Source organism: Abramis brama (genome assembly GCF_963993115.1).
Source record: "Abramis brama genome assembly, chromosome: 24".
In the NCBI taxonomy this organism is placed as follows: Eukaryota; Metazoa; Chordata; class Actinopteri; order Cypriniformes; family Leuciscidae; genus Abramis; species Abramis brama.
The window spans coordinates 13644608-13671891 of NC_139986.1; the positions used below are offsets into that span (position 1 = coordinate 13644608).

A 27284-nucleotide genomic window follows, 5' to 3' on the forward strand; every position below is an offset into this window, starting at 1 on the left:
GGCTAGGGTAAAATAGGCTCAGAGTTAAATAGAATACTATGGCATAGAGTACACAACTCTGTTCCATTTCAACTCCGTATTAGACTAGATAGGATAGATTGAAGTAGAGCAGAAAGGATATTGCCGAGCTGAGTAAATTAGCATATAATGGAGTAAAGTAGTGCAGAATAAATTACATAGATAAGTGTGGTGGAGTGAAATAGAGTGAAGTAGAGTTGAGTACAGAAAAAACCTAATTTCCCGCCGAGAGGGAAGCTGCAGTATTTCAGAAGCTGCAGTATTTCAGAAGCAGAAGTGGTACAATGAACACTACAGTTAATGAAACAACATCATGTTGACTGTCATTCTGAATGATCTGTCAGAGTCTCATCCAGCACTACCACACGTAAACAAGTATCAAGCAGCATCCAAGTTGGAGAAGTTTCTCTTCCCAGTCTCCTGTCCGATAATCCCTCGCTTTAAAGCACTCCGTGCATCTCTGAGCGTGTGGTAACGCAGCCTCTAACTGATTCTCCATGCTCCTTTCACTGTCGCATTAGACTCTGCTTGTGTGTGTTTCTTTTGTGTTGCCCAGTCGCTTCTAAAATTTCCACATTGTTCCCCCTCTGGTCTGTGGGCATCAATACGTGTCTGTTTTCAGGTTTTCAGGGCCACACCATCTCTCCCCTCCTGCTGCTTTGCTCCTTATAAATATGAAAAGATGGTTGTCTGGGTTTAGAGACAGATTGACAACAAAATGGATTTATCTTTTATAACTATTAGAGAATATAGTACTATACCGATTGGTTGTTGGTTGTGTTTTCATTCAGATTCTGGTCTGCTTATAATTTGCTCGCCTCTTTTTTCATTATTAATATAGGCAATATAGCCTTTTTTCAACTTTTCAGACCACATTTGTATTGTTGTTGTTTTTTTATTATCAATCCTGATTTTGTATCTGTATGAAGAGCAAAAAGCTCAATGTAATGTAGCCTAATGCAACTGCCATTTAGTCATCAGCACTACTAATTTTTAATGACTTAGTTACAATTTTACAGTAATGGCGGACATCCAGACAGCACTAAACATCTACCACTGTTTGTTGGCAGGTGAAAGTAGGTACCGAGGTCACCACAGGAACTGGACCCAATAAGAAAGTGGCCAAGCGTAATGCAGCGGAGGCCATGCTTCTTCAACTGGGCTACAAGGCTTCTACACCATTACAGAACACACCGGAAAAGGTCAGTTTCAGTCAGTGCTTGGGAAGATACTTTGAAACTTTTACAGCTAGTAGCTATTAACCTACAACCTACTATTAGGCTATTTTTCACATACTTTCAAAATAAAAGCAATTTATCCCAAGAACAGTATTTATCCCAAAAACATGATATTAAGTATCTTAATTAGTGTTCATAATTTGGAAAGACATTTCACACAAAAAAAAAAACGTCACTACTAAAAAGTGAATATTATTGTAATGGGGGCATGACGGCAATTCATTTTTTGTTTTTTAACTGAATCTTTTAAATGAACCATCCAAAAAAAAATTCAGACTCCTGTTTTTACTGTGTCATTAATAATTGCAGCACATCAACTTTAAATTCGGGGGGGGGGGGGGTATTTAGTTTAAACATTAAACTAAAATGTTTAATGTTACTAAACATTTTAGTAACAATTCTGTTAGATGTCTCTCATTTAACAAGCCAGTTGTCCCAAATGAAATGAAAATGGAATGAAATGAAAACTTTTTGCTAAAATGTTCAGACTCTCTCTCTCTCTTTTTTTTTTTTTTTGTAACACATCAGCTTTTAAGTAATTGTTTTACATTTAGATAACAATTCTATTAGATGTCTCTCTCATTTAGTTCATTATCCCATTTGGTTGCCACATTCAGTATGAACAGCATGGCGAAGGCATCAGTAAGAGAGGATGTATACGTTTGTATCATCACGTTGCTTCTTGTTTCAGTGCGCACAACCCTAATCTTTAAATCTCCCATCTACTTAGTCTTTGCAAGTTAGTGACACTTATGCCGTGATATCTCAATTTGGTAGGGATTCTCCCTTTCTAATGGAAACAAGGGAAAGCGACTTGTCTGACATGCATGAAAAAGGGTTTGCTAAACCGGCCCTCTCTCTCTCTCTTTCCAATATCTTTCCGCTCCTCTATTATCTTAACATTGGCTACAGATGGACAACAAAGGCTGGAATGGACAAAGGGCTGCTTTTCCTGAAACAACAACCAACAGTAAGTGTTTTTCTCTCCGTCTGTGTTCCTCAATGTAGGTGATGCCAGGCCGTTTAATCTATCTGACTGATTAATAAGGAACCCAGTCGGCTCAATCACAAACTCGCTTCTATGGAGAGCCTGTGAATTCTTCCTTTTCACGTAGACTTATGTGCTTTCCCAGGGGGTCTGTGAGACCACTGTATTAAACGCTCACACACACACACATTAACCACCCAAACAGTTTTTCAGGATACAACTGTGGTCTTCCAGATGGGTTTACACACACACACACACACACATCCATTTTCCAACAAAATGGTGCTGGTTTTTGAGCTGTGCTCGGCTGGGAGCCCACGTTTCCACTGACTTTGAGAGACGAGTAATGACGTAACTGACTATGTTACTATTACCTGCCAACAAACAAACATAGCACATCACTGTCTTTGTTTATGAGCATTAAGAATATATTTTATCATCCAAAGTAATTCCAATCACTGTCTTATGTAATCACAAGCTGCTTTTGATGCGGTTAGAAGTGTAATGAGTAAAAATCATAGCAGTCATTTCACACTTATGATATTTATAAATAAAATCATTTTTGACAGATGGAGAAACAAACAGAATTAGAATATACACACAGAGTGTCTGTTAATTGAACATCTCTGTAAACAGTTTCATGATTATAATGGCAGGGATCTAGTTTTGTTTTGTTGTTTTGAACTTGCTGACATTATTGCACCCCTGGCCTTTGCCGTTATTGTTTCCTGGTTCAATATTTCCTGGCCAGAACCGTCTTTTTTTTTCTACTGTGTGGATCTGGCACTAGATAACACTTGAGTTGAAAATAAAATGAAATTGCATGATAACAAACGATTTTCTTTTTTAAAACCGCCTTAACAGCAGGCCTCGGAGAAATGCAGGTTTCAGGAACGTTTTTGCAGAGTATATGAACAACATCTTTGTATATACAACCCTCCCTCAGTGACTCGAAATGAGTGCATTGTGTAATTAAACCCGCAGTTTTGTTGCTTACTTGATTTGAAGCAGTGTTTGACAACTGTTTTGGATGAATCTATGAAAACAACAGCTTCTCTAAATCAGGTCACTCGTGGTCTAATGTTGGAGAGTATTTGACCTAACTATGTAGTGGCATTCCTGGAACTTGCACACATGCTGACGAAAGCTCTTGGCTGATGGGAAAACCTTTATCATAGTGTTTGCGGCAAGCATTTCGTTTTCTTCCCCGCAATTTTCTACAGTTAATTCAGCTTGAACTGCTTAACATGCTGCATTCAAACTTGTTTTAAAGATCATTTCAGCCTTAGGTGTGCTGCCTATTTTTCATCTTTATTATCCTTAAACTTTTTTTAAGAAATGTAAGGTTAAATTAAGAAAGAAAATCTCCTGACTTTCATCATTTGCATACTAAATTGTAATTAAAGGGATAGTTCACCCAAAAATGAAAATTTGTATCATCACTTGAATGAGTTTCTTTCTCCTGCAATATCACAAAAGAAGATATTTTAAAGAATGTCGGTAACCAGACAGTTGACGATAGCCATTGACTTCCATGGTATGGAAAAAATAATACTATGAAAATCAATGGCTATTGTCAACTGTCTGGTTACCGACATTCTTTAAAATATCTTCTTTTGTGTTCAACAGAAGAAAGAAACTCATACAGGTTTGGAACAACTTGAGGCTGAGTAAATTATGACAAAATATTCATTTTTGGGTGAACTATCCCTTTAAATAAATATACCAGTTTCAGTTCAAGTTAAACTCAATGAGCAAAAATCTGGGTTACAGTGAGGCACTTATAATGAAAGGGAATGCGGCTAATTTGTAAGTGTTACAATGCTCACTGTTTCAATAGTATAGCTTTTTCTCATTTTTATCTAATTTTACAACACATAACACCATTAAACAACTGTAAAAATGTTTTTTTTATTTAAACAGCTGTACAGCCCAAATAATTCACCCGTATATAGCCCTAATATTTCACATTTAACATGAGTATTAGTGTGCGGTATGTAAAATTACAAGCTTTTCATTTTTGCTTTTGAATCCCCCAAAAATTGTCCTTCTTCACTTCCATTGTAAGCGCCTCACCATAACCTTGATTTATGCTTTTTGTAAAGAAAACGAGGGAAAGGTTGAAATAATTGTTTGTGCTAATCAGCATTATGCCACAAATGTTGATTGTGCTTCACTTGTTTTGAACCCGGAATATTCTTGTAAGCTTCTATTTTTGTTGACTTCTGTTTCAGTACTAAATTGGTCTTTAAAGATTATACAAGTTCTGCATCTGAAGCTGCATGTATCCCAAAAAAAATGTGCATTATCCATCTCTTTCTTCATCTCTCTTTTTATCTTTTGGCCTTTGCTCTGTTTTGGAGAGGATCCATTCTCCAGCTTGACTTCGTCACACTGATGTTGTTAGACTCCATCTATCTCCTAATTGACTTCACAGACTTTCTCAACCGTAGAGTCTTTAATGTCAGAATAATGCTAGTTAATTTACGGTTCCTGAGATCTGCCAGTGAGAGAATCAACGTCTCTAAGGGGCGTAAACTCAATTCAGAGCAGATGTACGTGTCAGTGACCTGCGAACTAAGTTTTTCCTTTCCACCCTTGTGAACACATAACCAGGTTCTCTAAAGCAGATTTATGGTACCTTGTCCATCGCTGCTAAATGTGCAGATTTATCTGCATTTTGATTATGCAAGAGCAATGATTTTGATCCTTAGCTCTGCATTCTTGGGTGTTTCTTCAACTATGCACATTTTTTGGCCCTGTGGACTCTCTGAAAACAGTTTTCACACTCTCACTAGTTGTCCAACATTGTATCACGGGATAATTCTGTCAGTTCTATCATTTTTTCCTCTAAAAGTTTTGGATCATTTCCTCTACAGTGTCATTTCCACCACATCAAATTATGGGTTTAATGGCATTCTGTAGTGGAAATGATGTTGGTGGATATGACATTTAAAAAAAATAAAAAAATAAGATGAGTCGCTCATTTCTTAGCTAGAATTGTATGTATCCTAAATGCAATTAAATAATAATAATATTAAATAATAGTTTCACGCTTTTTGCATCATTTGACAAAGTTACAGCACGGAAATGATGCACAATAGTAATATTCTCCTTACTAGTTTTCCTTGATTTTTCATTCTTTTCTTCATTTTCCATCTCAAGCTCTTTACTAACACTGTTGTCTCTTTTATAAACTGGTACACTGTTTGATAACTGACTTAGAATCAAACTTTTTGTTTTTAATGGAAATTACGCAACATAAAAATTGATGATAATTTTCACATGATACCTATTAACATGGTTTATTTAACTCTGTTTATAATACCATTTTTTATCTAATGGTTATTTTTACAATTGATTTTCATATTGTTTAAATCATTCTGACACAAGGCTAAAAGTTTCCAGACTGTATTAATTTGTCACTTTCACTTAAAAAAAAAAAAAAAAGTGCTTTAAAAGCCAAATGTCTTTAATAGTTATGTTTCCATCCAAATTAGTGAATTTAACTTCTGCACAAAATTGGAATATCACATAAAACATTTGCGAATAAAGCCGCGTTTCCATCTAGTGAGTCGAAGAGAACAAGATTTGTCTCTGGTGTTAAATATCACTAAGAAAAGTTGGAGAAGCCATTGTATATAATACTTTTCGTAAATAATAAATGACTTGCGTCTCAGAGCGCACAGACGAAACACAATAAACGTGTTATCTTGCTTTCGGAAGCATATGCCTGCTGTTTGGGATGGTTCTGGAAGTTATTATAACAAACCACTTTGATGACAGACTTTGCTGGCATTTCAGAACAACCAAAACTGCATTTCAGATGCTGTGCAAAAAGATCGGTCTGCTGGTTAGTCTAGTTATGTCGTCCCATCGCGCAAAGTCATGGAAACATAGCTAATGTGACAAATGAGCTAAATGCCCACTATTGTATCTCTCTCTTATGTGTGTAATGGTACAAGATGAGGAGGAAGACTATGAAACAAAAAGAGAATTTTGTCAAAATTGCACATTGAGTCACGGCCGCCACAGCCATATGGTCTTAGGGCTTGTGGAACATGGTGTATTTAAAACAACAAGACAGTGTGTCAGGCATTATTAATACATTTCCTGCACTGGTATCCTGCACTTGAAGGTTTGAGCTTTAATCCCGTGATGCATTCTTTTGAATGTACAAACCCACAGAAATACATGGCAAATGTGTTATATTTTTGTGTGTGGCGTCATGAACGGATTAAGGAAATGGGGCGGGAGGGACGGATTAAGGGACACATGGGAGGTCTTAGTGTTGCGTTGTGTCCCAGAAAGGCAACACATCTTCTTAACTGAGTTTTTTATTTTTTATTCCTATACAATCATCCACAGCTATGAGAAAGCAAAAAATATGAGAACCCCATTTTTGATAAGCTTTTCAGCAGCTTTTGGTCTGCAAAGTGGCCATAATTTATTTCCTGGTGCATGTTTCTGGTTGCTGGAGTGTGCGTGTGAGAAAGAGTCTGTTTGTGTGTATAAAGGGAAAAAAGTAGAGCAGGATTCCACGAAAACTGAATGTATGAGTAAGACAGCACTACGCTATGCTTGTGTGTGTGTGTGAATATGTCAGTGTGTTAGTGTTTAGTGTCTTGGAGCATTGCTTCATTGTGTTGATTTACAGTTGGGCCTTGTGTGTTATCTGTTTTAAATCACAGCTTGGGCCATGAGCTGGCCAATCTCCAGCCCACCATTCTCAAATTCAGCCCATTATACTGGGTGGAACATGTTGGAACGGAGAAAGAGAGAAAGAATGAAAAAAGAAAGAGAAATGATGGTGCCGATGGGGTGGTGGTATTGTTTTTTCTTAGCGTTTATGTGCTTTTTGTCGCAATTCCCAATTGATGTCATTCTGGCTCACAGCTCTCGTTTTATACCATTTTAAGTATGCATTTTTCTCATGCGGGCTTGGGATGCTGATTTGTCTAATATGAAATGCATGTTGTTGTGTGACATTTTAAGGATTCAATGTCAGTTGCCTCCTTGCCAATCAGCCTTGTTGAAATGGCCGACGGGAACTCCAAACTGCTGGTTTTCATTTACATTCTCACTCCATGAATTAAAGGGCTGCGTCAACGGCACACTGCAGCGTTTGGAGAAACTGCCTATTTACATTTCTCACAATTTTCTGAGATAATATTTACCAGTTTTATGATCCGAACACTAAGTTAAATCAGTTGTTGCTTGTTCTGAGTTGTCAGAAATTGTGGAGACCAGCCGGCTGCTTTTAGAGACTTCGTTCGAGACGGAAAACACAAACAGGAAGCAGAATCTGTGCACAGATGAGAACATTTGCTGCAGCTGCTCTGTTTCTCTCATCTTTTTTTCCTTTTCACTCTGTATTGGCTTCTGTAAGAACCCCAAAATTAGAGTTTTGTGGCTTTTTGTCCTTGTCTGTCAGATTTGAGGTTATTTATATGCTGTGTAGTGTTCTCATAAAAGATGACAAAACTTAATTTTTAACAGATGGACATGTTTAAAATTGACCCTTTTGGGGAAAGAAGCCCCTGTTATCATCCATCAAGTGAAAATCATCAGTCAGATCAAAAGTAATAGTACAGCACACCTGAAAAAGCCTTATGATTTGAGATATCCTTCATTCCTGAAACACATAAATGTTGTTAAGGACACAAACAAAAAAATATTTAAAGGTATAGCGGAGGATTTTCCCGAATTTTAGAAAAGAACCGCCCTCTCCACTTTTTGAAAAAATATACATGCGCAACACTCTACCTGCTCCCGAGAGGGAACGCCTATTAAACGTGTGCACAACGCGAGAGAGCATGCATGAGCCTAGTTCTCCCCGTGCACGCTCTGTTTACAAGTTGCAAGATCGCTAATCATAGCTTACATTAACTTTTACTAGCAGTGATTTTAAATGGATTTCTCCAAATAGCATGCCAAACTTTACCTGTCGAGTAGAAACTTCGCGACTGAGGCATCAGTGGGAAGCCCAACCTGTGCTTTTAGCTCACGCCAGCATGTGAAATATTCTCCCAAAAACACTCTGGTCTTGTTTCTTTCTTCAGAGGCCTTTCTCTTCTTGTCATACAATTCGTAGACACTTTTTCTCTTACGACCCTCAGACATTTTGAAAAAACCCGGTGAGAACGGCGAGCTTCAATGAATGGCTGAAACCGTAGCTCACCCATAGACAGCTCACCACACATAATACACCTGAAAGTGCGCATGCACAGAAAGGACGAGCACGTACGACGGCCTTACGTAAACATATCACCAGAATGATTGACAATTAGGAGGACCAATAGTCTTGATGATCCACCTGGAAAAAAAGAAAATCCTCCGCTATACCTTTAAACATATACAGTATATATGTGCCATCTGAAATTTTCTTCTAGAATGATCATTTTTATCAAGCTTGTATATTTAAGTTCAGTAATTTCACTTAAATGACAATTCATAGGTAATTTTCATTGCCATTTAAGTTAAATTACTTAACTTAAATATACGAGCTTGATAAAAATGATCATTCTAGAAGAAAATTTCAGATGGCACTTAGAGGCTTTTGCATCTGAACTCTTCATATATATATATATATATATATACTGTATATACAGTGGGGAGAACAAGTATTTGATACACTGCCGATTTTGCAGGTTTACCTACTTACATGTAGAGGTCTGTAATTTTTATCATAGGTACACTTCAACTGTGAGAGACGGAATCTAAAACAAAAATCCAGAAAATCACATTCTATGAATTTTAAATAATTAATTTGCGTTTTATTGCATGACATAAGTATTTGATCACCTACCAACCAGTAAGAATTCCGGCTCTCACAGACCTGTTCGTTTTTCTTTAAGAAGCCCTCCTGTTCTCCACTCATTACCTGTATTAACTGCACCTGTTTGAACTTGTTACCTGTATAAAAGACACCTGTCCACACACTCAATCAAACAGACTCCAACCTCTCCACAATGGCCAAGACCAGAGAGCTGTGCAAGGACATCAGGGATAAAATTGTAGACCTGCACAAGGCTGGGATGGGCTACAGGACAATAGGCAAGCAGCTTGGTGAGAAGGCAACAACTGTTGGCGCAATTATTAGAAAATGGAAGAAGTTCAAGATGACAGTCAGTCTCCCTCGGTCTGGGGCGCCATGCAAGATCTCACCTCGTGGGGCATCAATGATCATGAGGAAGGTGAGGGATCAGCCCAGAACTACACGGCAGGACCTGGTCAATGACCTGAAGAGACCTGGGACCACAGTCTCAAAGAAAACCATTAGTAAAACACTACGCCGTCATGGATTAAAATCCTGCACCACACACAAGATCCCCCTGCTCAAGCCAGCGCATGTCCAGGCCCGTCTGAAGTTTGCCAATGACCATCTGGATGATCCAGAGGAGTGGGAGAAGGTCATGTGGTCTGATGAGACAAAAATAGAGCTTTTTGGTCTAAACTCCACTCGCCGTGTTTGGAGGAAGAAGAAGGATGAGTACAACCCCAAGAACACCATCCCAATCGTGAAGCATGGAGGTGGAAACATCATTCTTTGGGGATGCTTTTCTGCAAAGGGGACAGGACGACTGCACCGTATTGAGGGGAGGATGGATGGGGCCATGTATCGCGAGATCTTGGCCAACAACCTCCTTCCCTCAGTAAGAGCATTGAAGATGGGTCGTGGCTGGGTCTTCCAGCATGACAACGACCTGCAACACACAGCCAGGGCAACTAAGGAGTGGCTCCGTAAGAAGCATCTCAAGGTCCTGGAGTGGCCTAGCCAGTCTCCAGACCTGAACCCAATAGAAAATCTTTGCAGGGAGCTGAAAGTCCGTATTGCCCAGCGACAGCCCCGAAACCTGAAGGATCTGGAGAAGGTCTGTATGGAGGAGTGGGCCAAAATCCCTGCTGCAGTGTGTGCAAACCTGGTCAAGAACTACAGGAAACGAATGATCTCTGTAATTGCAAACAAAGGTTTCTGTACCAAATATTAAGTTCTGCTTTTCTGATGTATCAAATACTTATGCCATACAATAAAATGCAAATTAATTACTTAAAAATCATACAGTGTGATTTTCTGGATTTTTGTTTTAGATTCTGTCACTCACAGTTGAAGAGTACCTATGATAAAAATTACAGACTTCTACATGCTTTGTAAGTGGGAAAACCTGCAAAATCGGCAGTGTATCAAATACTTGTTCTCCCCACTGTATGTATGTAGTGTATATATATATGTGTGTGTGTTTATACAGTGTATATGAATCATTGTAATATGCTGATTTGCTGCTCTGTATGTTTTGCTGTTTAATATTTTGGTGGAAACTGGGCTAAAAAAAATTCTGGACTCTTTGATGATTGTAAAGATCAAAAGAACAGTGTTTGTTCAAAAAGTCTTTACTGTCAATTTAATATTTCCTTGCTGAATAAAAGTATTAGTTTCTTTAAAAATGTATTATGAAAATGTGTATATATACGTATTTATGACCTTTTTAACTTTCAGAATGTGTCTTATTCCATCCCTATATAGCACAAAAAGGAATTCTTCACCTCTCCCCGGATGTGTATCAAGAAATGGAAGCAAGCAGGAATAAGGGAGTCCCTGGAAACTATCTGACACCCAAAGACATTGGCCAAGGTTCCGCGGGGCCGTTCTACACCCCATCGGTGGGAAACACCGCAGCCATTGCGAGAGAGCTGCTGCTGAGCGGGACGTCACCCACCGCTGAGGCCCTGGTCCTGAAGGGGAAAGCACCTGCTTTGGCCTGTGGCTCCATCCAGCCTTCCCAGCAGCTGGAGTATTTAGCCCATATTCAAGGCTTCCAGGTATGGAATAAATGAAGTGATTTTGCAGATTTGTTTATCTCTCTTTTTCGCTTTCCACTGCTAGCTCTACCCAGAGAACCAGACTTCAAATTTCATAACATCTCTTGCGGAGCCTAAACTTGATCTGCTTGGCTTGCACTGTTCATCCATCTGGATGAAACTGTGGAAATGTGGAAGTGCCTGCTTCTGTCACTGATGTTCCTACAGGCCAGGGACATTTCTCACAGTTACATTTCCAAAGGATAACAACCTGTCTTTAGCTGATTCGTCTTCCACTGCTCTGTTTGTCCTAGGGCTGCATAATTATGACACTTTATTGTTGTTGAATACTTCTTTTAAAATATCATGGTTATTAATCTATATGAATCGAGTTTAGATTAAAATGCTTATTTTGTGTGGAGCAGCTGCACTTTATATTCGAAATGCAGGCTACACAGGGCTCAACAAAAAGGATGGCCCACACCACACCATATCTTTTTTTTTATCATGTACATGAATTATTTTTTATTATCCTTTGGAAACTTTGTAATACGTACTACTGTTCAAAAGTTTGTGGTCAGTACAATTTTTTGATGTTTTTGAAAGAAATCACCAAGGCTGCATTTATTTGATCAAAATACAATAAAAACAGTAATAATTGTGAAATATTATTACAATTTATGATAACTGTTTTCTACTTTAATATATTTGTAATACATTAATATAAAATGTAATTTATTCCTGTGATGGGAAAGCTAAATTACGGTAGCAGCCATTATTCCAGTCTTCAGTGTCACATTATCCTCTAGAAACTTGCTTAAGAAACATGTATATTACATATATATTACATTTATAGTTTATGCATGTACAATTTATAGTTTATGTGAAGATTGAAGTTCACTTAAATTAAAAAGGTTTTATTTTTGTAAAGCCTATTGAATGTTAAAAATTTCAATTGTACTGTAATGTTGAATGGCTATATTTAATGGCTAAAATACTACATTATTTTGGGGATTCAATGTGACATTATTACAATATAAAACTATTATGTTAATATGCGATTAATCAGGATTAATTACATAAATGTGTGATTAGTTAATAAAATAAAATAAAATATATAATAATCCTAAATTTAGACAATTTTGTGTGACTCTTTTTAATAACTGTTGAAATGTGTTGTAAAGAGAAACAGAAGTAGATCTAAATGGAATGCTTTAATCAGCACTTTTAATATTTGTAATCTCGATTATCCGATTAATTGTACCCTTCTCGGTCCCCCATGTGTACAGTATGTCCTCAATCTCTTCCACAGCTTTTTGTGACTGTAAAGTGGCCTCCAGTACCTGAGCCGGCCCTCTTAATTTAGCAGCAGGTGCTTTTCATATTGGACAGTAAAAACATTTTATCTTAACCTGCTGAGGTTGCCTTTGAAAAAGCCTTTGTTTTTGCTCAGAGCTTTCCTGTAGTCTGAAACCCGATGAAGAAGAGCGAGGCAGCCAAACGTAAACACGGGGGGAAAACAGCAGGTTTCATTTAAAGGGCCAGCTGCAAGGGATGAGCCGACCTGCCTGTGTGAATCACTCCATGTTTTCCCCCTCGAATACCCAGATAAGAATCCCGAACGCTTTATCCCCCCATTCCTTGGTGTCTTCTATCAGGAGGGGTTTGAGGATGTAATGGAGGAAAGCAGGAAATATGTGTTTCATTGAGACGATACACCAAGCGATGTGGGTTGGGAATGAAAACCTGAACGTACCAAAAGCAAAACAAAACCGCCGAGCTGCAACTTTAGTGCTGAAAGGCAGATTCCAGACTTTTATATGTTTGTTGGCAGATGCTCTTGTGCAAAATAGTATGCGCTTATTGGCAAACACCTAACTGTTTCTAATCAGAGCTGCAGACATGCTATCCACACTGCCAACTGCCAAAGGACATGTTTAAATCAGACCAGGTCTGTCTGCTCAGTGATTCAATTTGGTCTTGACAGAGATGTTATGAAAGCCCCTATGAGGCCCTTTTTGTTGGCATTGGAGCAACAGAAACACCTGCAACAGTTTGGAAAAGCCACAACGAGAACCGATGTTCAATCAGTTTCCTAAACGCATTGACGTGCGGTTATTCGTGCGTCTGTTTCCTCTAAAGCCAGATTCTGATCTCAAAAACTCTTAACGGAGAAGTTAATTGAAAAATACGGTCGTGCCTTGTAAAAATAAGGACCAAGCACAGGCTGTCTTTGGCGTTCTTGGAATTTACTTGCAGTTGATATTGGTTCATTCAGGTCTTTTGCTCTTGTTAGACACATGGGGCCTCAGAGAGTAAAGATATTTGATTGATGGAATTTAGCCAGAGGTTGAAAATTAGATGGGGGCATCAGCATATTGGCTTTTTGGAAGCAATGCTGGTGCAGAAAGAGTTGGAGAAAACTCTTTTGCTTTTAATTTCCCTGTTGTCTCAGGCCACTTGTAATGGAAGTAGGGCAGAAATAATGTTCGTTTGAGTAATGCACAACATGTGCTCTCTCTTTCTTTTTCGTTCTCTTTATCTCTGTTGTATAAGTGAAATGTTATTGTTCTGTTGATGAGCTTTACATCTCAGTTTTTGCCCACGCTCTAGCTAACCTTCACATAGGGATCTGACCAAATCTTTATTGGCATAAAGTCTGGTCCAGCTTATTCTAGACAAGAATCACTCATTTAGACAGGAAGAGGCCATTTAACCAACATGTAAAGGGCTTTTTACAGTACATTTAATCCAGTGCAAATATTTGTACCCAAACTTCCAATTGTTGCATAAAAACTGCCAGTCATGGCTTGTATGAGGAACACAACTACCACTTTTGTGAACTGGATCAACTGATTCATTGAAAAGATCCTCAAAAGAACAATTCATTCAACGATTCAATGATTCAGATACAAATCACCATTTGGTCCCAAACTAACTTGTCTCTACTAAATGAGAACTTAATTTAGGCAACCATTACAACCCTATTACCCATTTTGACTTGATCAGTCTGATTGAGAACAAAGCATTCTTACCACTTTTGTGAACTGGATCACTTAATTGAAAACATCCAATTTGAAAGAATGATTTGTTCACATCCATTTGAAGCTTGAAACATCAGTCACCTTTCATTGTAGTTGAATGGAAAAGAGCGACCAGTCAGAATTTCTCCTTTTATGTTCCACATATGAAAGAAAAGCATATGTGTTTGTAATGATATGAGGGTACGTATGACAGAATTTTTTGGTGAACTGAGGCTTTGCTTTTATAGAGTGCACAGCTAAAGCTGCATTAAAACACAAAACATATTTTTTCTGTATCAAGTCCCCTTGACTGATCTGACATGCTTCAGATTATTTAGTAAGCTTCAGTGGTCCGGTTAAACTCTGGAGCCTCTTTTGGTCAACTGGGTGACTTATTTGGTGCAAGTAGCACCAGCTTTAGACGAACCCAGAGATGGATCTTTCCCCAAATCTCCCTTTGGTCGAGCAACCGGAGCCCTGCCAGCTAATGCTCATTCCCCAGACTGGGGACACAGAGATTCGGAGAGGACGAAAGCGAGAGGAGAGGTGGAGCAGTGAAGCCAATCTCTGTGGGAACGCTGCTCTTCGCCGCATGTCAGGTGCACATCATAAAGGGCCTTTTGTGCTGAGCCTGTGAGCTGCAAAGCAGTCTGGGAGAGCAGAGAGCAGGAGGTAGAGCTCATGTTAGGGATGAGTCCCAACGCCTTTTCATTTTATGAACCCCATTCATCTTATCACACCATATGAGGCTGCGTGAAACATACTGTAGTACCACAGTCCTGCACTCTACAGGATAGTTTGGCACTTTCCATGAATACGGTATATTTTGGTGTCTCACATCTTTTTGTTGTGAGACCTATTAGAGATGTTTGATAAACGAACACAAAATTAACCCAGCATCAAAAGCATCTTCAGATGTTATGACCTTTTCGTAGTAAATAATCTCTTCTCTTTTTGTCCCTCAATTTTTACAGATATTGCTGTTTACTTCATTACCAAAAGTATAATAAGTTTTTCAGTATCTTCAAACCAACATTTGTTCCCAAACTAAATGAGAGAGAACTTAATTTAGGCCACATTTACAGCCGTGTTTCCCATTCTAGTCTAGTATTGTACATTTTTAATAAAAATAAATAAAAATTAAACCTAATTAAACCAGTAGGATCCCACTTTTTAAGAATGCAGTTGCATTAAATGTTAATACTTGTTATTTTTAGAACTGTCAATCAATAAAAATAAAAATAAACTAATTAGTCGCACATTTTTCAGTTATTAATAATTTAAGTGAACTCAAAACAATCTTCACACAAACCCAGTATAATAAATGTCACATTTACCTCTGCCTACAATAAATCAGGGCTAATTTTTTTCTATTGGCTGAGTCAGACTGGTTAATATTTTTACTTGCCCTGTCAAAATGCACAAAAAGTTATTGTTTTCGTTGTTTTTGACCCATGTAAACAGTGCTTTAAGATTTTCAGGTAGGTCTAACAAGTAGGATATATACAGAAATTATAAATTAAATATAGATTAATCCTTATTAAAGCTAAAAATGTTATTCAGTCAAGAGCAGTGAGTGAGTGATTTTCTCTTTTTCTTTTGTTCTTTGATTATCCTTAATGACAGCAGGTTTTATTAGGCTTCTGTCACTTTAAGATCACACACACATGACGCAGATCTAACACGCATCCCATTTCATCACTCTTTACATTTATTTAAGACTTCATTTAACTCATTTAAGACTGTGCTTGCGAGGATACTCAAATTTGGGCATTTTGGTCATGTCTGAAGCGGCCTTCTGTGCGCATGAGTCTTGTGTGTGTCACAGACAAGATATTCAAAGACAGTGTGCACCATTACTGCACTGCGTTCTTTTTTGTGTCTTATCACACTTGAATGGTTTAAAAGCATTCGCATGAATTAGTGTCATCATATAATGTAACGCTAGCCAAACGTTGATGGGGGAAAAAATACTGTGTTAATTGCGTTAAATATTTTAACACGTTAAAGGATGGCCTTTTCACAAGATGTAAAATAAGTCTCTGAGTGTGTGTGTGAAGTTTTAGCTCAAAATACCCCACAGATATTTTTAAATAGCATGTTAAAATTGTCACTTTTTGAGGGTGAGCAAAAACGCATCGTTTTTGTGTCTGTCCCTTTAAATGCAAATGAGCTGCTGCTCCCGGCACTGGGGGCGGAGCTTCAAGAGCTCGTGTTCTTTTACCTCACACAGACATGCACTGAAAATGTCAAAAACTTTTAGCCTTTTATGTTCAAACCGGATTCAGACAATGATGGAGAGACTCAAGAAGAAGTGACAACATGTAGAAGCAACAGGACATTTCTGAATGGTTAGTTGATGAATTTATGTAGCTTATGTGTAGTTATCTTCTAGTCATTGATTAGCATATTCTGTCTTGATCATCTATAAATCGTATTCAGGGGGCGGGGTTTATGTAAATTCTATGGTTTGTGATGTCACTAACCCGGGAGGAATGTCATGTAGTCTCTACCAGCCATTTGTTGTAGTCCTTAAAAAGCGATTTCTTTAAAAGCAAATATCTCCCTTTGCTTTGAACTTTGAGCTTCGTAACTTTGCAGATGTTGTTTATGCTCAAACAGCAACATTACACACTAACTAAAGTTAGAAAAGTGAAATCACATTAAACCACCCCTTTAAACTGAAAAAATTAATCGCATACGTTAATGCATTAATTTTGACTGCACTATTTATTTTCTATTTCTATTTTTTATGAGCTATATATAATGAATAGAAAATATCACTTCATTTATCGTGTAACATAGTTGACGATCAAACTTTTCTAGAAGTTAAGCATCTCTTTTCACAGATCATTTGTTCGAACCAAGCAAAAAGAAAACTTTTTTTGTACTTTAAAACAAAAATTAAAGTTTCAGACTGAATCTCACCTTATCGCTCTCCCCCCCCCCCCCGCTCATTTCAGCTTTCCCTCTCCCTTTTTTAATCTCGCTCTTTCTGTTCCCTCCCTCCTTGCTCACTACCCGTCTGTTTCTCTTTCTGTTTGTCTCTTTCTCACAAAGTTTCTAACCTTGGCTAGAAATACCAGCATACCTAGATTGAGAGCAAAGACTCTCAGTTATTTTTTTTCAAATAGCGCCCATTGATGTTTTCTGACCTTCTAGTGAATCGCGGCTTCGTTTTGAGATGAATGGAGACGAGCTGATAGAAGAACCCGTGCTTATATTTCTCATCTTGCCAGCTCTGGGCACACATGCATCTCTGTGAGGTGCTGGCGGCTTTGATCGCGGGCGTCAGCGTTCAGCATCTATATGCCAACTGCTGTGTAGTCATGCCATTAATCACTTCATATATCGCTTCATATACAGCTGATGGAAGCGTCTGTGATGCATCCGTTTGATATTTTATATCAGTGCGGGACCTCCTCCAGTGATAACCTTGCTTTCAACTGAAAGTCTGCATGGGGATTATGATAAAGCTCTAGTGACTTGACCAGAATATTAAAATAATAATAAATAAAAAAGATATATAATTTATGAATATCTGCCAATTCAATATATATTGTCAGATATTGAATATTTAATTGTGCATGTACAAAATAGTACAGTCATTTTATTATCGGCATATCAGTTATCTGCCATAACATGATGACGTTAACAGACAGAATTTTATTATCAGTGCATCCCTAATACTTATTCATTAATTACAAAGCTAAGCCCAAACATGAAAACCGGCCTTCAAGTCAATGTTATGACCGACCATTCATAAGTTTTAATCACGCTTTAATTTCCGTGCTGACCACCTGCAGAATTTATAACCTGTAACCGTCCTGCCCTTAATGGCAAAGCACTGACTGATGATATGAAAGTGATTTAATTTGATCCGAGAACATCTGGAGTTGTATAACTCAGCAGTAGCTTCAGGTTCATAATTTCAATTATAGAAGTGGATTGATGTGGGCTTTTGAAGGTGACTCGCTCCATTTATGGCCAAGGATATGATTCACAAGATGTTTTTGGCACTGGTATGCCTCGTATTTGATCCAATAATATGTGAATAATTGTTTTTTGGATGAATTATGAGGCGATTAAAGATATATTTATGTTATAACTATGAAATCCGGCATGTATCAAATTTGTTGATGTGCAGTGTTTGCTTTAATGGTAAAAGGAGCCATATTTGGTAAGGAAAAGTGAAGCTTTAATCTAACCCACTTCAGATGATATGCACTATAAAAAAATATAATAATAAAATAAAACAAAGATTATTGGACTACGTTTCACAAGAAAATACTATCAGTCTTCTACTTCAAAATATATATATATATATATATTTTGGTAATTATTTTCAGTCAAATTAAATTTGATAAAATTGGTTAATGGACATTTTTTCCAGCATTTATTAATTTAGATTAATTCCATATGCATATTTAATATGACAATTTTTGTTTAATTGCTCATTCATGTTTGTTCATATCTAATGTTAATTATATATATATATATAATTTTTTTTTTTTTTATTATTATTATTTTTTTTTATCCCAAATTAATAAATGCTATAAAAATACTGTTCATTGTTAGTAAATTAATTCTTTTTAGACTTTTCCCTCCTTTTCGATATAGAAATGTTCACCCCAGTTGTCCAAGAGAGCATTAAATACACATGCTGAAGCTAGACGTATCATAAACAGTCTTGTTATGACTTGAACTGCTGGTTTAGCGCATGTTTAACTGCAATATGATGTTATCAGACGTACTCATGTGTTAAATCCACCAGCAATATCATCCTGATAAAGATCACTGGTCCATGCGCTTAAGTCAAAGGCAAGATGTTGCTCCATTTTGTTTTAATTTTCTCTTCCTCGCTATGTAGCAAATCCCACTTTAATGAAAATAAAAACTATGGGATGATGTATGTTTTGAACATCTGCGCCAAAAGATCCGCCTTGTGACGCGGTTTATTCTTTTTTGTTTTTCTTACCCCCCATACTCTGCTCTGTTGTGTGTGTGTGAAAAGCACTTCAAATAGCACTGGCAGCGTCCTACGCTTGGCTTGGCTCCTTTTCCACTGCACATCTCCGTCTTATACACAGTCGACATCAAACGCATCTCCTGTCCAAGCATCAAAGTGCGGGACGGTTTGTTTCTGTCCCTCTTGCCCTTTCCCTGTTCCTGGAGCTGGTGTTTATGCTGGGATTTTCATTAGCAAACACATGCTAGACGTGCTAATCCCTTATGCTCTTATTTTTGCTTCGTTCTGATGGGGCCCATCTGCATGACTGTGGCGTATTTGAGCGAGGAGCGATCTTTGAAAACAAAGTTTGTCAGGGACATGAATCTTGGGGCTGACAGGAAGCTGGCACTGATCTTGGTGTCTTGAGCTTGATGGTGGCCCGCAGTTATTTGCTCAAAGTGACGGTACTCCACCAAAATTAAGTGCATTTGGAAAAGTTTTAAATCAAATCCAGCACCACTAACGGATACACAGTCAGCGTATGTTTGCGCTATAGCTCAAACATATTAGATTAAGTTGAAATAAATTTCATTTGGTCCAGGTGTTGTGTTGTGCTCCATAATGGTGATATAAAATATGTAAAGAAATATCTATATTCGCTTTCCGAAATGGATAATATAATATAATATAATAGTGTATATATACTTTGAACTTTGTAGAGCAAAATATAAAGTAGTTAAATTAACTACTTTATATTTTGCTCTCCAAAGTTTTGGTAATGTATACAAATATTTTAAATATATATTTAAAGATCTATATTCTTATATTAAACAATTTATAGTGTTACTATACTGTATGATAATAATATGGTTATAATTAGGATTATATTTTTATAAAATAGTGTTGTTTATTGAATAAACATTTTAATCAAATCAGTTACTAATTATGTGATGGTTAATTAATCAACCAAATTACAATGTTGTGCATTTAACATTATTTTCTGAGAAACATGATTTGAAAATCTTAATGATAAATTGCTGTTTTAAAATGACAGCCCTATTAAGATGAAGAGAACGATCTGTTCATGTAGAATACAACAGAAATATTAACCAACTCAGCAGACACAAGATGTTTGTATATGTCAGGAGTTCCTGTTTCCTGGAGCTGTGAACGGCAATCACACATTGTGCTTCTTGCAAACCGTGTTGTTAACATTGTCTTTAAAACACACTTCACAGCGGAATGCCCCGTGGATCTGGCCCATCAAACCACTTGAAGACTAAACATAAACACACGTTCATGGAGTGAGAGATTCCTTCAGTCTGCAATTGCAGCCATTGATCTGTTTTTCTTCTCCTGAGGATTCTCAGTTTTATGCATTGACCTTGTATTCAGTAGTATATAGTGGGCGCTTTTTAAAATATATGGCTACATGACAGCAACTCTCCCCTACTTATATCTCTGTTCTCTGTTAAAAATCAGCTAGCCTGATCATCTTTTGGGCTTTGCAACTGTCAACTGTGTTTGTTTTTGTCTGTATCCATGCATCAGAGGAGAAAAAGGACAGGATAGGACAGAGAAGCATCTTTCTGGGATTTTCTTTTGTCTATAAATGTATGAGCATTAGTCCAAGATATTTCTCGTGCTAAGGAGCTCTCCAGAAGCAGTCAGTAACACATTGTATCCAGTCATCCAGACAGCCATATGCATTTTTCCCATAGAACGACTGAAAATCTTCCAAAATCTGTACAATAAGACCATATAAGAGTGCTTTTAAGAAATAGTTCACCCAAAAACAAAATTGAGGCATTGAGGCATCTACCAAATCCAATCTAAAAGTAATAACATGAAAAAGCTATTACTTTTTTTAGTTCAGTGTGTTCTGCATGTAAAGAAGTCTTTAGAATGGCCTGGATATGTATATAGGTCAGGCATAACATGATCAAAGTGGCCCAGTATAGTGTCCAAAATCCTTACACACACACACACACACAATCCTTTGGGTGTTGCTGAGTGGAGTTTGACATGCAGAGGTGTTCTCAGAAACCCCAAACGGGGCCAAAGCTCAGCTATAAATCACCATATTGCTTGCCATCAGCTCACTTGAGAAAGCTAGATTGTGAACCATTCACAAGGATGAAGATTAAAATCTAAAACCACTGCGGTTATTGAGTAAAACTGAGCACAAACCACCAGCCAAGTCTGAGGATCCAGTTCATACTTTTCCCACAAAAGGTTTTCCAAGGTCAGAACCGCAGTGCAGTACATGCTGTAAATTGCATCATGTAATATTTAATACTCCCTTGCCTTCTCTTGTGTCATGCAGGTGCAATACTCAGATCGGCAAACTGACAAAGAGTTCATGACCTACCTGACCCTCTCACCTGTGCAGATGACTTTCCACGGCATTGGGAGCTCCATTCCAGCTAGCCATGACCAGGTAATATAACTGCAATGGCTGTCTGTCTGTCTGTCGTTTAATTGTTTGTTCTAAAAATGGTCACACTTTAGATTAAGGTCCAATTCTCTCTATTAACTAACTATTGCTATGACTTTTGTCTCAAACCCCTAATTACTGCTTATTAATAGCTAGTAAGGAAGTTGTTAAGGGATTTAGGGATGTAGAATATGTACATGCAGAATAAGGCATTAATTTGTGCTTTATAAGTACTAATAAACAGCAAAAATTATTGTAATATGCATGCTAATAAGCAACTAGTTAATAGTGAGAATTGGAGCATACACTAAAGTGTTAATGGAAAAAGCAACAAATGCCCAAAGCTGGGTGTCTTTTCATTAGTTGGTACAGTACAGCCTTTCTTTAGTGTATTAAGCAGTAAACAGAATGCACTTTTGCATAGGTCGTATTTTTTGCAGGGCTGATAAAAAACAAAAGGCATCAGCTACAAAACTGAGAAGCATCTCGTGTTATAAAAGTACAAAATAAATAGAATAATGAAAAATTAACTTGCACGTTAGTAGTGTTATAATTTGCTTCACTTAAACTATATTTAAACATACAAAGCTTAAGCCCAACCCTCCTAAACTTAATTTTCCACATTCCACTCAGTTTCATGCACACCCTTTCAAAGTATACTCCTTTGTCCATCCAGCATTCGGCGTCCAGTGGACTTTGTTTTCAAGTGCAAATGGCGTTGTATTGCCGTTGGATTGGAGTGTGGATCTCCTCTGACTGACTGTATTCGTCGTCTGATTTGACTGACTGACACAGACCACTAAAACACTAATCACCTTAAAGTCTCCGTGAACCAGAAGTTGCAACCGACTTTACTTCAGTGTTGTTAAACAGAATTTTGAGTAGAGGGCAGGGTTTTATTTTAGCTCACCTCCTCTCTATCCCTCGCTCATACTGTAGCAGACTGGCGGTTGGAGGGGAGTGGTTTAGGATACTCTACACACGCCATCAAACTGACATCATTAGAGAAGGAACGCCATTCCAGAGCAGAAGCAAAGTTTCAGTTTTTGATTAAAGATTAGGTTCACCGCAAGACTAGTAATGTGCGCTAACTAATTAAATAGGGTCAATTTAGATTTCATGACGACTTTAACACCATTTGGAGGAAAGTCATAAAACAAATTGCGAAAACATGTTCTGAAAAACTTCAGCAGCGTTTTGTTTGCAGATGCCACTGATATTTTAGGTCTGATACAGTGACATTGAGACATGGTCCGTGTGACCTAAATGAATGTTAAATGAGTTTCAGATACAGAGGATTTTAGAGAAATGATTTATTGAACAGGCTGGTATTTTCCCACAGTTTTTCTAGCCAGTAGACCGTATTCCATGCCGATTCATTGATTGCGTTGGAATACAAAATGAATTAATATTGGGAAAATGGCAAACCGATTGTTTCATCACGGAGTGTGCTGTCAATAAGAGGTGTTCATTATGAAGATTCATTGGGGAGAACATGCTGTGCACAGATATTTTATTGCATTGTTTGTTTGCAGAGTTTCCTTGGATATATCCTACTATATGCAGGCAGTTACTTACCAGCGCAATCTCACTCGTCAAGATTTTATCAGCGCCAGCATTCAGGCAATCAGAACACGCACAGCCATTATTCCCATTGTTAATGATAATTGTGATTTAGTGACAGACCAGACTGCATTTGATTAGGTTTTCTTATTTCATTTTTCTTGCTGTAATTATGAAACAAAAAGAGCCCTAGGATCTGGACTGGCTAGTATTCATGAGGTGGCTTATTGTGTAGTGTCATCCATGCAGAAAAGCAGTTGCTTACATTATCTAATCTAAACATAGGACACTCTTTTGTTCTGCCCTTCAAAGCTCCACTCTCTAATAAAGCCTGTTCTATAACCAGTAATAGGGATTTCTGTTGTGGGGACACAGCCGCCAGAGCAAAATGAAGGCAATATAGGCCATGGACTTGTTGTTGCCAAAAGCACTGGTGCATGACCGACTGTTAGGGAGTCTTTCTTTTCCAGATTCCTTAGTACAGTGGCGTCCAGCCACAAAAGGAGTCAGAACAATGAACCCAGGGTGGTTCTGGATTGTGACACTTTTTGGCCCAAGTTGCTCCACTGCCCCACAGTTTGCAGTCATTGCTTCTAACGATAATCCACTTCAGATAGATAAGAACAGGGCTCTTTCATTGTCACTGTGTAGTATGTGTGGGACTAGTTTTAACACTTTTTACTGCATTGAATATTTCTCAGGGTTATTTTTTGAAAGATTTCTGTATAGGAAACAAATGGTGACTTTTTGTGACAACATGCCCCAATGGCGGGAGGTGTTGTCACACTTAATGGGGGAATTTGTAATGTTCAAAGTACTAAACCGGCAAAACATAGTCATTTTGTCTAAATGGACTTCCGACCGAAATTACAAGGGACTTACACAATGATCTTTGTTTGTAACAGACAAGTTGGTCTCACTCTCAACTATGCTGAGATTTTGAAAATGTGTATCAAATCAATCAAAAACCAGTTTAAGGACTTTGAAGTCTTCTTTTTCATTTCATTTACTGTTGGAATAGTTATGCTTTTCTTCCATAGTTCAGCATTGGTTCGCCGAACTTTGCCCTACAAATAATATAAATGTATACAAATGTATAAAATATGTATATATACTACTACTTAATAATAATCATCATGTATAATGTATTTTATACACACACTTGTGTGTGTGTGTGTGTATATATATATATATACACACACACAAACTTTTAGTTTGATGCGCTTAATCGCGATTATTGATTTAACAGCACTAATTATAATATTATATAACAATAATAAATGTATAGAATTATAATATATAATTTAAATATAATTTTATGTATATTTGTGTGTGTGTGTGTGTGTGTGTATATGTATGTATATATATATATATATATATATATATATATATATATATATATATATATATATATATATATATATATATATGCCAGTTGTAGAAAATGTGTATATACTACTACTAAATAATCATAATAATAATTATAGTAATAATGTATTTTATTGCTATAATAATGAATTGATGCTATTTTTTATTATTATTATTATTATTATTATTATTATTATTATTATTATGTTTTTTCATAATTATATTACATTTTGTTTGGAGGACAATTCACAACAAATGTTGTTCTGATTTTAGAGGGTTTTAAACCAGATATTTCTAACCAACATGCTAAATCACTGCTTGAGAAAACACATTTGTGTAATTTTGACTTTTAAACCTTATAGCTACTGAGATGTGACAACTAGACTCGGTTAACCTTAAAATGTTTCAGGGAAAGTACAGTGCTGTCAATTATAACTTTAATATTAACGACTCAGAGTAGGTGGACATGCGTGATCAAGGTTGAGGAATCAACCTCACATGTATACGGATGGGGTTTGTGATGCATGTGGGCTGAGGCACGTGTGCTGGGAGTTGTTCAGATGGACTCTCTTATCTCACTAACTAGCCTACTCTATGTAGCCAGTGGGAATGTCATGGGGTCCATTGATAACTCTTTCCTGGAGATTACAGTATAAGATTATCAGTGCACAAGAGAAGAGTCTATCCGTGTGTAACATTTTATTAATCCATCATAATTGATTTGTCTTCTTGATTTAGCTTCTTAAACCAGCCACACTTAATTTTGTATCATATATATCACAGATAGCATTAGGATGTTGAACATTGAGTGGCTGTAATCTACGTGATGTTTCCCCATAGTCACTTTTTGACACTAACTCATTGGTAGAATTGACAGAGTCCTGTGGAGAAGCGTGTAGAGTTGCTCCTGCACTTTCCTGGCTCCTGCAGAGCCTGTCAGTTCACAGGGCCCAGGGCCCTGCTCTTTCTCACTGCCAAAGAAGGCCTCAAGCCCCTATAGCCTGACACCCCTCCTGTCCTGATCCTTGGCCATCCATGTGCATTCCTGGAGGGTCTGGGCGTCTTAGATATACAGCTGAGCGCCCCCGCCGACCCTGTGCCAGCCACGTAATGCCATCTGCCCAACATATGTTTGCATTCACTCGTCTGCCTTGAGCTCCGAACTCACTGGAGGCCAAAATACATACTAAGCTACACATCTCTCTTGGCTCTTAATGTCTTTTTTTCGAATGCTGTATATGTAGGTTTTGATTTTCTGAATCGATTTTAATGTTGTCATTAGTGCGCTTGTGAAAATAGTACTTGAAAAGTTGCTCGAACTGGTCCAGCATGTTGATCCCAGAGTGTTTGATTCCCGGAACACCGTGTCCATTTTTGGCTTGTTAAGGCCTTTAAATTGTCCATGTTCTACAGAGCTGAAGTAACATAAGTGTCAGCCCACAGCGGCAACAAACATGTCAAAGCGGGGAGCTCACAGAGCCCCTGCACGAGGTGTTGCTTATACAACATGGAGGCCCTGAAATCGAATGTGACAGGGCGAATTTGGCTGCTGCTGCGTGTGCACGCTGTGCTCAGCTGGCTGCTCTTTTCCCAAGAGCCTTTGCATCCAGCCTTCAAGCTGAGTCCTGGGAATAGTGCAACCTCATACATCAGGGGAGATCTGAAGTTGGCAGATTCTGAAGCTCTAAAATGAAGACCAAGGGCTGACTGTCAGAGTCCAGAAGTTCTTGAGTATCTATCTATCTATCTATCTATCTATCTATACATCTATACATCTATACTATCTATCTATCTATCTATACATCTATATTATCTATCTATCTATCTATACATCTATACTATCTATCTGTCTATCTATACATCTATTCTATCTATCTATCTATCTATACATCTGTACTATCTATCTATCTAAACAAAATGTCAAACAAACAAAGTGACATTTATTTCAAAGAAATTTAGACAAAACACACTCTGACAAAAGGTTATAAAACTAAAAATTGCCTGAACACCCTAACATTTAGAGCAAGAGCACTAGAGTTGGTTTAGATAAAAGGGTTAGTTCTCCCAAAATGAATTTTTTGTCATCATTTACAATCTCTTTTTTGTCCATACAAAGAAAGTCAATGGTGTCCAAAACATTAATTGGACCTCATTTTTATTGTATAGACAAATACAAATTTTCCAAATATCTTCTTTTGTTTTGCACAGAATTTTTCAAGTTTTCATTTTTGAGTGAACTATCCATTTAAAGCTTCAGCCAGATTGTTTGAGTTCAGTCTGCGGGGAAGCATAAAAACCATGAAAAGTTCTTAAAGGCTAGTTGTTGTTGCTTTTCCCCCCACATAACTGGAAAGACTTTGAGACCATTTCTCCTGGCATCTTCACTTCCTAACAGAACTGAGACATTGTTCTCGAGCAATTAATTGTAGCCCTTGGATCTTGTATCTTTCATTATGTGCTTGTTTGTTTGCAACAGAAAACTCGTTCATGGTGAGAACGCTTTCCTCTTGTTGGAAAACGGCTCTTTCATTATGTCAGGCGAGGAGAAAGTGATTGTGCGACAATTCGGACACCTGTTGAGAGGATGGGCAGCTATTGACAGGCCTGATTCATGGGCGAGAGGCTGCTGTGTACATCTTCAGAAGATCTCCCGCCGGGTGCTGGGCCGTTTGAAGTCTTCTCCGGCCCAGGGCTGGAGACGTTAGTACAGCAGGCCGCCTCTGTCAGGGGTCTCGGCATGTTACTCAACTCGGCAGCTGTTCTCGTCTTCTCCCTTTGACACGGACTAAGCCTTGCATAATGTCTGTGTCTCCTACAACGGCACCTGTAGGAAATCCGTTTACGTAAAAACACAACCAAAAGGGCCTTGCCTAATCTTCATTGTTTGGAGGAGGATTAT

The 27284-nt window shown here is 37.7% G+C and overlaps 1 protein-coding gene across 2 annotated transcripts in view; it reads left to right on the forward strand.

Annotated features, from left to right (window-relative positions):
• Nucleotides 1-27284, forward strand: part of stau2 (staufen double-stranded RNA binding protein 2) — a 117389-nt gene that overhangs the window by 59234 nt on the left and 30871 nt on the right. For both annotated transcript variants that reach the window (XM_084102596.1, XM_084102597.1), the window contains exons 10-13: nucleotides 1089-1220; nucleotides 2169-2226; nucleotides 10769-11064; nucleotides 21344-21457. In XM_084102596.1, the coding sequence (XP_083958722.1) occupies nucleotides 1089-1220; nucleotides 2169-2226; nucleotides 10769-11064; nucleotides 21344-21457 (600 nt within the window). The remainder of the gene's footprint in view (nucleotides 1-1088; nucleotides 1221-2168; nucleotides 2227-10768; nucleotides 11065-21343; nucleotides 21458-27284) is intronic.